The 12,512-nt window shown below is 44.4% G+C and overlaps 1 protein-coding gene across 2 annotated transcripts in view; it reads left to right on the forward strand.

The window, feature by feature from the left end:
* ABCB1 (ATP-binding cassette, sub-family B (MDR/TAP), member 1) overlaps positions 1-9,579 on the forward strand; it is a 96,050-nt gene extending 86,471 nt beyond the window's left edge. The window contains exons 26-28 of one of the 2 annotated variants that reach the window (XM_003130205.6): positions 4,649-4,855; positions 8,034-8,180; positions 8,966-9,579. In XM_003130205.6, coding sequence (XP_003130253.3) covers positions 4,649-4,855; positions 8,034-8,180; positions 8,966-9,187 — 576 coding nt within the window. In that variant the 3' untranslated portion in view covers positions 9,188-9,579. 2 annotated transcript variants of the gene reach the window in all.
* The last annotated feature ends 2,933 nt before the right edge of the window (positions 9,580-12,512 follow it).

The raw sequence follows: 12,512 nt of genomic DNA on the forward strand, positions 1-12,512 counted from the left end.
GGACCTAAAATCGTGGAACTTCTCAATTATGTTTCATTGTAGGAAGGAGAAACTGCTCTGGGTACTTCATACAGATACCTGTTTAATAAGGGGAGTTAGGTACCTACTAAATCAGAGGGGAAGTAAAAAGGAAAAGTGCTCCTAGACATTCACTCCAGTGCTGCAGCTGGGATCCTGTGGCCAGAAAGTTGTAAGAAATTATCCCATTGTCATAGCTGCTCCAAATCTGAAAGCACAGGGCCAGAATCTGGCTGATGCAACAACTCCCATCTGCTGAAACACGTGTATTGGCTAACCACAGCTTCTGTCTCCCAGATTTTGCACAGTGCATCTCACTGGTAGAGCCTTAGTTATTCCAGAACCAGAAGGGGGTCTGGGAGATAATTTTTTAGTATTCCAGTCCTTTGATACGTGAAAGGCAGACATGGGAGAATGTGGAAATGAATGCTGAGTACTTAGGGCAGTAACCATCTCAAGACCACGCTGGCCATGCCCTGAAAGCAAAACATCCTCAATCGTTGCAGGAATCCGGTGATTCGCTCCTCTGCATTTGCACCAGAGCTTTGAAATACTGGCAACTGCTGCGTAGCAGCCAGGCTTCTAAGTGGAAGTGTCCTCAATAAACACTAGTAAATGGGACAAGTTTTGTTTATGAACATCAATTAACGACCCTTAACCCTGTTAGTAGATTACCAGTGATGAGTTCTTACTGCCACAAAAAAATGAGTCTGTGGATTTGAGCAGTATTTGATCATAAGAGCTGAAGCAGGGACTTGACCCTGAGGTCAGGAAATCCTCATGACCATCAGTGAGCCTCAATCACACTCTGAGAAATACTAACTTAAGCCATGGTTCTCAAACCATGTGCATCAGAATGACTGAGAGAGTTACTAAAGCCCACAGCCACCCTGGCTTATTCGCAAAGGATAGGGCCTGGACTTTTCATTTTCATAATTTCCCCAGGTAATTCTCGAGCCAGCCATGGTTTGAGAACCACTGAACTGGCAAGTTCGAAATGTTTAGATCAAACTGTAAAGAGTCTTGGAGCTACAAAATTGTTCAGAGTGGAGATGCCAAGCTGTGTGGGCCCTAAGGCTGCACACTTTCTGGGACACTACTTAAAAGAATACAAAGTTAAGAATAAAAAATTAGGTACGAAAGTGAAGATTTACTTAAAAGGAAAAAAAAAAATCACAACAAAATATTGAAGCCCTAAGGAATCTGGTACCTCATAAATGCTTACCCATGAGTTTTCTGACTACAGCCCAGCCTCCCTTCCACCCAGAACACTGTTCAGCTCCCAGCATTTACCTGTAATTGAGGGTCACTGAAGCTTAAGTTCATTAACTTGGCTGAGACACCCTCTGGTTGAGGTTCCCCTGACCTTTCTTTTCTCCCCTTGCCAGCCCACCCTACCTACCACTGCCAGAGTCCTTTCTGTAGAGGGTGCAGTTAGAAGGTTGGTGTGTGGGTATTACCCACTGGGTGCCTGGGCTAAGATGGGAGCTTTCCTCTTTTGAGGCAAGACAGAAAATATCTTTCAATTCTGAGATGCTCGTGTTGCCAAAACCCAACCTGTGGCATGTGGATCTGATCTGAACTCCCTCAGTAACTAAATGTGACCTTATGCAAGTGACTTAACTCTGCTCATGTCCTCATCCATAAAATGGGGACTAAAAACCACACCTGCCTCACAGGTGTTTGTTGTGAAGATTAAATAAGAGTGCATGAAGCATACTTATTACAGGACCTAGATTATAGTCAGTGCTGATTTTTTTATTTTTCCTTTTATGGCCACTGCATGGCATGTGGAGTTCCCGGGCCAGGGATCAGATCCAAGCCGCAGGTTTAACCTTCAGCTCAGCTGAGGCAATGCCAGATCCTTAACGTAACTGTGCCGGTCTAGGAATCAAACCTGTGTCCTGCGATCCAGAGACACTGACAATCCCATTGCGCCACAGTGGCAACTCATCAATGCTCGATATTATATCTGTGGGTTATTTCAAAGTAAGTAGCAGCCTAATGCATACTTAACATTTGATCGTTTGCATTATTGAAAGCAGGCAGTAGATTTAACTGCGTAGACAGAGGCAGCTCATCGTTTTGTTGTTGTTATTGTTCACCATTTTAATTTGGCCTTTCATTGCTACAGCCCACAGGTTACTTTCCCTTACATCTTTACTGAAACAAGTATCTTTTGAGGAGTATTCACTGAGAGTTCCTTGGTCCTCCCTCAGACCCATCACCCATTCCTCAGCCACAGAAGCTCTCTGACTTCATTGGGCTCCTAAACATCTTTTCCCTCAGGAATAGGGGTTTTAAAGTGTTTGCAATTGCTGTGCATGGTGTGGGCATAAGGAGGTCCAGGAGTCTCACTGTATTCAGTGTGATGGAGAAACCCATTAAAACTTGCTGAGTCCAGTCACATTTGTCTGATTACATTAGGCAGTGCCTATTCTTCTCCCAGGGGAGTAAGCGTGGGAAAAAATAATTTTTTTTGAACTGCACTTTCTTTCCTCAGATTTCGATTTTCAAGCACAGTGTTCCATCTAACAAGACCTGCCATTTTGCCACAACCTTGTATAGTTTTTCTGTGTCTCTTCACCCTCTACTTTTCACCTTCACTTAACACTGGGAGGAGTGTAGATGATGGAAGAGTCTCCATGGCATCTGGGCTTGGTACTAATAAGGTCATGGCTGTGTTGCACCTGCCAGCTTCTCAAACAGAAGCTATACTTCTCGCAGCAATTCGTACCCTACTCCTGGCCAGCCGTCTCCGAGAGGCATCCAGCCAGGCACATGGGATTCAGAAGATATATGTAGTTCAGAATATCCTCATCACCACTACTAGAAAAGCTCAAAGCGGAGTCACTGATTTCTTCTGCACTGGGGATGAACAGTTCTCTCACTTGTGCCAGGGATCTCTTGCAGAGCAGATCTTAGGGGCAAACTCATCTGCACCATAGATGAGGATTTTTATCTGCAAGGCTGTAAGAGGCACTCCCCAGGCTTTTGCAGGATAATCTGCGATGTCAGGTCACTAGAGTAAGGGTAGCCTCTCCCTCCTACTCCTTTGCCTCAGGATTATACATTTCTCCATCCTTTCATCCACCTAGACATCTGTCCATATGCTGTAGTTCCAAGTACATCACACACACACAGTTCCAAACTGCTGACTGTCCTTTACATGCTCTGTACCCAGCACTGTGCTAAGCGGGGTCCGTACATGATTTCCTTTAATCCTCCATTCTGTGGGTTTAGGAATTATCATCATTCCCATTTTACCCACAGGGAAACTAAGAGGAATTAATTCACCTTCCTAGGGTGAACACCCCTTTAATGATATTGCTGCCACCCTTCCACACTCACTTCTGTTTCATTAAACGGCTGCATTCCATTCCTCAAAAACCTGATCCTAACAGGTCAGATCAGAAGCATGACCTGCAAACCTAGTATGTGGTCATAGCAGTTAGTTATTTCCAGTGTATAGTCATGGCCACTTTTCCTGTGCAAGAGTAATACATAAGGATCAAGATGCGGGGCTACACCCAGGAAATAGAATGCATTTTTATTAGCTTCCTGTGGCTGCAGTAACTTCAGTGGAATAAAAGAACATAATAAGTTCTGGAGGTCAGATAGCTAAAGTAGATCTCTGTTAGCGAAAGTCAAGGTGTCAGCAGGGCTGAGGTCTTTCTGGAGGCTCGAGGGGAGGATTTGCTCTCACCTCTCATAGCGTATGGCCCCTCCCTCCATCTTCAACACCAGCAATGTTCATAAGTCTTTTTCATATTGTACCACTGCCATATACACATTTCTGCCCCCCTCTTCTGGAGTTAAGGGCCCTTATGGTTATGTTGAGTCTACTTGGATCCTTATTTTGAAGTCAGCAGCTGAGTAACTGTAGACCTTAATTCCCTCTTGCTACATGAACAATAGTCACAGGTTTCATGGGTGAGAACATGGATATCTGAGGTGAGGGGGATCATTATTACGCCTACCACAGGCCTATGTCGGCAACCAGGGTTAAAACAGACAAAACACAGGAATTCCATGGTGGCCTTGAGGTTTAGGATCTGACATTGTTATTGGTGTGGCTCGTTTTCACAGCACTGGTGCAAGTTCAGTCCCTGGCCCAGGAACTTCTCCATGTTTCAGGCACAGCCAAAAAAAAAAAAAAACCCACAAACAATAATAACAACAGCAAACCCAGAAGAAACACGACAGTTCCTCAAAGCCTATAATTAATCTTATTCAATTAATCTTGACAATCCCAGCTAAAAACAACAACAAAATGTCTTGTAATCATTTAAATTTTTTTTTCTTTTTTACTGCCATACCTGTAGCGTATGGAAGTTCTCAGGCCAGGGGTCAAGTTGGAGCTACAGCTTCTGGCCTATGCCACAGCCATGGCAACACTTGATTCGAACCCCATCTCTGACCTACCCTTCAGTTTGTGGCAACTCTGGATCCTTAACCCACTAAGCGAGGCCAGGCATCAATCCCGCATCCTCAGAGAGACAACCTTAACACATTGAGCCACAAAGGGAGCTCCTCACTTGGCAATTTTAATGTATGGAATAGTAATATTAATTTTGCTGAACTCTGAATGTGCTGGTCCTGAAGTGGCTCTGCGAATGCTTGATTTCAGCTAATTGACGGCAGGGAGATTAAAGAACTGAACGTCCAGTGGCTCCGAGCACACATGGGCATCGTGTCCCAGGAGCCCATCCTGTTTGACTGCAGCATTGCTGAGAACATCGCCTATGGGGACAACAGCCGGGTCGTGTCCCAGGAGGAGATCGTGCAGGCGGCCAAGGAGGCCAACATCCACCCCTTCATCGAGACACTGCCTGATGTAAGTCTCTCTGCAAATGAGGTGCTTAGGAGCCTGTGGCAGCCTCGCCACTGGGCTGACTCTCATGGGCTGGTTCCCAATGGTGAAGAGAAATGGGCAACCAGAACCCACACCCAGCTGTACACGGGCATCTGGCCACACTTCCTGCCCCCACTCGATGTCACTCGATGTACCTGCTCACCGACTGACTCTCCCTGGGAGCAGCCTGACCCATGTCAGTCCATACGTGTGGGAGGCCTTTCCCTCCCAGGCTGAGTGTGGGGCCCACAGAAGCAGGCGTGGCCCTCCCTCCCCATCGCTCTGCCAACCTTCCTTCCTTCCCTCTGCCTCCTTGCAGCTCCCCCCAGCCTCAGCCTCCCTCTGTGGATCAGGCCAGGGAATAGGACCCATGCCAGAAGGAAGGCTCTCTGAGTACGGCTGAGCCATTGGAGTGACCATGGTGTTGTGTCATCTCTTGCCCTCTTACACATTTCATGGGCCCCAAGTTCTGCTTTTGGGGTGGATCAGTGAAACCTTCCCTGGGCTTTGATCCCACAGATGCCCTCTGAATTCCTTCTTGGAAGTTAGATAAATGGGAACTTTCCCACTCTCATGAGTCTATAGGTCCAATTTTTTTTCCCCATGCCTGTGGCATGTGGAAGTTCCTGGGCCAGGGATCCAACCTGCAGCACAGCAGTCGCAACGACAGATCCCTTAACCTGCTGGGCCCCCAGGAAACTCCTCATAGAAACTGCGTTTCTGAAGTGCATGTAGCCCTCACTTATCCACCCTGCCCCCAGTATCACTAGTTATATTCTCTACTCTAAGGAAGAGCCCTCTAAAAACTAAAACTCAGTAGCCTCAAACCAGCAGAGAAGTGAAGGATGGCAGTGCCTTATGGCCACATCCCTCTCCCAAGATGTGCTTTTCTAGAGGCTCTTGTTTGGACAACTGATGTCACCCCATCACAGGCCCCAAGAAGAGGCTTTGTCACCTCCCCTCCTTTAACCGTCTAGTCCGACTATGAATAACTGGCCCTTCCCAGGATGGGACATTTAAAGTGTATAACTTTAATCCCCTTTACTAATGACGAAGTCAGTGTTCCCAAAGTCTGGGTGCTGATCAGCACATCGGCATCACCTGGGAACCTGTGAGAAATGCAGATTTCCAGGCCCTACCCCACACCTGCTGATCAGAAACTTGAAGGTAGGGGTCTAGCAATCAGTGTTTTATTTATTTATTATTTGGCTGTGCCCATGGCATGCACAATTTCCTGGGCCAGGGACTGAACCTGTGCCACAGCAGTGATCCAAGCCATAGCAGTGACCATGTTGGATCCTTAATACATTCAGCTACCAGGGAACTCTTAGCAATCTGTGTTTTAGTAGCCTGGCTGATGCTGATGCAAGTGAAGTCTGAGAACCACTGGGCTAGGGGTTAACACAGATAAATAGAGAGTAAGTGTTATCTAGCTTAGATATACACCTTGTGTTAGTCTACCACAGGATCCCAACTCTGTGGGCTCTGTCACACAGCACCACTGTAGACACCGTGATTCGTTTCCTCAGTGTCTAGGCATGGAAAGGGAAGGCAAAATCCTTGAAGTCCTATTTTCTGTCTCAGGGCCCATTTCTTCCCTGGAGTGGTTTGTACTAGGATTTACATCCCACTGCAGGGGCTGGTCTAGTTGCCTCCTCTCAGGGTTACAGCCCTGCCTTTACCTGCCTCACGAGGATCCATATGGTAGCAGTGCAGCCTGGCAGCCCCTGCATGTGCATGGGACATGATTTGGTGCTCCCTGGCAGCTGCAGTGCTGGGGCAGGCCTATCCCAGGCTTCTGCTGGTACCTCCCCTGGGGCTCCCTCCTTCCATCTGCAGGTGGAGACCTCTGTGCTGAGTGCTGTAGAACTAGGGTTGCCACAAGTACCAAGTAAATTGAAGTTCCTGTTATGCAGAGTTCTTGGATCCATCCATAGCCCTGAGCACTGGTTAAGGATCCAGCATTGCCGCAGCTGTGGCATAGGTCTCAGCTTTGGCTCATATTTGTTCCCTGGCCTGGGAACTCCATATGCCATGGCGTGGCCAGAAAAAGGAAAAAAAAAAAGAGAGCAAGAGAAAGAAGAAATAGGCAACCCTACGTAGAACATGTATTCTAAAGTCAAACTCTAGGAATTCCTATTGTCGCTCAGTGAGTTAAAAATCCAACATAGCGTCCATGAAGATGCAGGTTCGATCCCTGACCTCACTCAGTGGGTTAAAGATCTGGTGTTGCCATGAGCTGCGGCAGAGGTTGCAGACTCAGCTCAGATCTGGTGGCCGTGGTCTAGGCCACAGCTGTAGCTCCAATTCCCCCACTAGCCTGGAAACTTCCATATGCCCCAAGTGTGGCCCTAAAAAGACAAAAAAATAAAACAAAAAATAAAAATAAGAAAGAAAAAAAAGTCAAACTCTGGATGTCAGAATCAGAGCCCACAGTTTTTAAAATTGCAGCCTGACAAGGATCTGAAAATTAGAAAATAGTATTGGTTTCTAGGTTATACTTCCCATTTCTGCTTTCCCCTATTTAACCTTGTTAACTCCTGTCCTCATCAGTATGTTGAATACTTAGTAACACTTATCTACTGTGGGAAACACTATGTGAAAATAGAGTTCAGGGGAAGGCTATAAACAAAAATAAATCAGGAGATTTCAGCTTTTCAAGTTACATATCGAAACAGAATTCCTTAGCATCCATTAGGATTTCCAAGCTTTGGAAGTAGTTTTATAAAAACAAACATCAAAACGTTATTTAGCATCCCAAGAATTGCTTCCCTTCCTCACTTTAAAATAATGCAAAGAGTGTCACCTGCTGGTTATAAATAAAATGATCTTCCATTATTTTACTATGTTAAAATCAAATTTCCTTCGTCCTACCAATCTTTTTCCCAAATGAAATACAAACAGAAGGTTGGAAGAGACTAGCATTGCAAGTGTCCTCATCATAAAAAATGTGGCCTTGTTTACACTAAAATGTAACTTTTAAGACCCAAATGTCTATGTTCAAGAAGAGAGGTCAATTCTGCCATTTAGAGCTTTGTTTTTATTGTCTAATTCTCTATGCACCCATTCTTAGCTTTTGAACCTAAACTTTTTTGTGTACATGGAAGTTATTAGAACTTCACCAGTTCTACTTTTCATAACAACTAAACCCTCTTTACAGAAATATAACACCAGAGTGGGAGACAAAGGAACGCAGCTCTCTGGCGGCCAGAAACAGCGCATTGCAATAGCTCGTGCCCTTGTCAGACGGCCTCGTATTTTGCTTCTGGATGAAGCTACATCGGCTCTGGATACAGAAAGTGAAAAGGTAAGCATTTGAATTGGACACTTTCCTACTTGAATTTGTTCTTAAAATGTATGCTTCTGTCTTCCACAGTAGAGAACAGAATTCAGCCAGATGTGTTGATTATTGCTTTGGGGGGAAGCTCAACACTTTGTGTAGCCGTCCTTCAAGAGAACTGTGATGAAGCAAGGCAGATTAGTCTAATGGCACTTGGGCTCCAAAAGACAGCCCTGGATCACTTTGTGGTGACCTAGGAAGCTGCATTCAGGAGGCACAGTCTCATTTCCAGTGGTAGCGTCTCCTGAGTCACTATATAAAGAAGTAGAAGCCCAGAGCAGTGTTAAATAAGCTGACTCTACCTTAAGGTAAATATTAGCAATCTCTAATTTTTGAGAAAAAGTTGAGTATTCAGGTATCTGAAAGACAAACTCATTCTGAATTTTTTTTTAATCTTCAAAATATCAAAATTCAGGGAAAACTGTGTTTGGCCTATGCTCAGTCCTCTTGGATAGACCTGAAGGAGGCTGCATGGTCAGCATACTGCTAGAAGCTTTTAAATGACTGGATGGGCTGTATTTACTGTCATAATTTTGAGAAGAAATAACTCCTGCTGGAGAACTAATCCAAACGAGAATTCAGTATTCTGAAATGACAGAACCCTTGCTTTGTAGAATCTATCCATATCCACTGACACTACTGTTCAAGAAGCACTTACTGTTGCAGAAATGAATTGTGAGGATTGTGATGGAGAAGGATTTAAAGGGAGAGTATTATTATGATCAGAGTCAATTCATGTGATAACTGAACAGGTTGTCCAAGAAGCCCTGGACAAAGCCAGAGAAGGCCGCACCTGCATCGTGATCGCTCACCGCCTGTCCACCATCCAGAACGCAGACTTGATCGTGGTGATTCAGAACGGCAAAGTCCAGGAGTATGGCACACACCAGCAACTGCTGGCACAGAAAGGCATCTATTTCTCCATGGTCAGCGTCCAGGCTGGAGCAAAGCGCTCATCAACTGTGACCATGTGAATTGTTATATGTTGTCTAATATTTGTGTTAAAATCTGGGCATTTAATCAAAATTTTAAAAGTGAACACTTACTGGAAAAACTTTCTAGAGTTACTTGTTTAACATTTCCTGCTACCATTGAAGATCATTCCACCAAGTTCAGATTCTTCAGAGACTTTATAATTGAAGGAAAAGAAATAAATATCATCAAGTGGAGTAACATAATGGCTTTAATTGCATTATAAAATTAATAGAATAATTCAAAGTAGATTTGTTAATAAAGTTTATAATTTTTATTTATATTTTCTTATTCACACTGTAACTGACTACTTGCTAAAAGATTAAAAGTAGCAAAAAGTACTGAATGTTTGCATAAAGTACCCATAATAAAACTAAACTTTTATATGACTCGAGTCATCTTGTCTAAAATGCCTGTAAATATATCTTCTCCTAGTTGGATTATTGAATATCATTTTTGCACTTAAAAAAAGACTTCTTTAAAAACTCCCATTAATTTTTGTGTGAATGGTTAACCAGTATAATAATGATATTATAAATGTCTTTTCATATTAGGTCCTACAAATATGTCTGGTTTCATTCTTCTGGACCTGTTTCTGCTGATTCTTCCATTTCACATTGTGCTGGCTCTCAAACCATCCTCATAAATTAATTCAAGATTTTAGGGGCAGAGGATGTACAGTTACGAAGTGTATACCCTGGTGTACATGGAATATTTTGCATTGATCTTATAAAGGGCCCTTACCAGATTCTAATATTTTTTTGCACTTTTAAAAATACAATAATTCTTTTTATGTTTTGGTAATGAATCACTTTCCCCAGAAATTGGTCTCTTCCAAAGTTGATCCCTCTGGTGGCAGATGTTTAAAGTGTGCCATAAGTTTAAATACATCATCAGGAAAACATGATGATGAAAAGGGAAAATAGCACCAAAAAATAATGCTCTGGCTACAAAAAGACAAGCTAAAAAGCATATAAACATTATTGAAGGTCACAAACTGGGAGCAGTGTTTTTTATATTTATTATTAACAGCTGATATCCTTAATATATAAAGAAATTTAAAAGGAAAAAATACCATCATCTCCAAGAAAAAAGAGACAGAGCACATGGTCCAGTAATTCCAAAAGAAGAAACATAAGAAGGAAAACACACCCTCTCAAACACATTAAAAGCAACAAACCTTGAGGAGTAACATCACCCTCATGGCAGAATAAGGCAACCCTCCTCTTCCCCTCAACAACTGTAATGTGGAATTGCAGCCATAGACAAAGGAACCTTTCGGGGAGCTGGGGGACCCAGCACCACTTGCCAAGGAACCTGAGAAGAGTTCTGCTTCCCTGTGGTTCCATCGACTCGTTGGGATACTGATCTTAGACCTGGCTGTAGACCCTGTAGCGGATTGTGAACTGGCTCCCGCTCTCTTGGCCTTGGTCCAGGAACCCCAGGAAAACATTATCACAGAAAATCACCTACAGATGAGAGAGTCTTTGTACAAGTCCAGGTTTCCAGAAGAAAAGCTCCAGGATACCTTTGGAGCAAAAAAACTACAAGTTTGGATGCATTGGGAGGGTGCGAAGAACAGCTTGACCTGAGATACACCATCCTTCCCCCAAGGTGACACAGCTTAGGGCCAAGAGAGATCTCATCCCATGATTGCTCTCTGGGGAAGTGAGAGCTTGTGACTGACACCTGGCTTCCCTATCTGTGTGGGAGGCTGCCAAAGAAGCTCATTTCTCTCCCCATCCACAGTATTGAATATGAGCTACACGACTGGGAGGCAGGAAGAGATGGAGAATGGCAGATAGCTCTCGGTGAGGGCATAAAGGGACACGGATTCTTCTAACTACATTCAAGAAGCTTGCCCTCAAGCTTCTGGGAATGCCTCACCTGCAGATCCCTCTAGCTGGCCCATGGGCATTCCCAATGCTCAGTATGCCTCATTCCCACACATCCCCTCCCCTGAGGCCAGCTCTGTGTGTACTCCCAGTAGCAGTGGCAAGAGCAAGATCTGGAAGATGGTTAATGAGCACATACAGAAGGCTGGTCTGAATCCATGGGCCAGGGAGAGACCATGAACTTGAGCTTTATCACCACCTTTGACAAAAGGGAGGCAGCCAATACCTCCTAATGCATTGCAGGATCAAGAGAAGGCATATAAGCTTAAGAATTCTACCACAAGAGGGAGCAGGAGGTGTGGATCACCTGTATCCAGAGAAGGTCTGAGAAAGCCTTGGAATCACTAGCAGAGCTGATGGCAGATACTTCTGTCCTAAAGCCAGTTAATAAAGATGGGAAGGGGTGACTTCAGAAGGGAAGACAGCAATGCAAAACTTCAAGGAACATGAAAAATTAAGGAAACATGACACCACCAAAAAGTGGTGATTTACCTGAAAAAGACTGGGAGTTCCCGTCGTGGCTCAGCAGAAACGAATCTATCATCCATGAGGTTGCAGGTTTGATCTCTGGCCTCGCTCAGTGGCTCAGTGGGTTAAGGATCCAGCATTGTCGTGAGCTGTGGTGGAAGTCACAGGCGAGGCTTGGATCTGGTGTTGCTGTGGTGTAGGCCATCGGCTGCAGCTCCGATTTGACCCCTAGCCTGGAAACTTCCATATGCTGAGGGTGCAGCCCTAAAAAGACAAAAAAAAAGAAAAGAAAAAAAAAGGAATTCTGCCACGAGAGGGAGCAGGAGGTGTGGATCACTTGTACCCAGAGAAGGTCTGAGAAAGCCTTGGAATCACTAGCAGAGCTGATGGCAGATAGTTTCTCTTGAAGTCACTTAATAAAGACAGCAATACAGAACTTCAAGGAACATGAAAAATCAAGAAAACATGACACCACCAGAGGGTCACAATCTTCCAGAAACCAACCCAAGACATGAAGATCTGTGATTTACCTGATAAAGATCTCAAAAATACTATTTTAAAAAAATTCAGTGATGGAATTCCCATCGTGGCTCAGTGGTTAACAAATCCAACTAGGAACCATGAGATTGTGGGTTAGATCCCTGGCCTTGCTCAGTGGGTTAAGGATCCAGCGTTGCGGTGAGCTGTGGTGTAGGATGTGGACACAGCTCGGATCCCACGTTGCTGTGGCTCTGGCGTAGGCCAACGGCAACAGCTCCAATTCGACCCCTAGCCTGGGAACCTCCATATGCCACGGGAGCAGTCCAAGAAATGGCCAAAAGACAAAAAAAAAAAAAAAAAAAAAAAATTCAATGAGGAATTCCCATTATGGCACAGTGGAAATGAATCCGACTAGGAACCATGAAGTTGCGGGTTCAATCCCTGACCTTGCTCAGTGGGTTAAGGATCTGGTGTTGCTGCTGTG

This window comes from Sus scrofa, chromosome 9 (genome assembly GCF_054392235.1).
Source record: "Sus scrofa isolate SSC_HxYL_T2T_F1_AM1 chromosome 9, Sscrofa_HxYL_maternal_Yorkshire_Landrace_v2.0, whole genome shotgun sequence".
NCBI lineage: Eukaryota > Metazoa > Chordata > Mammalia > Artiodactyla > Suidae > Sus > Sus scrofa.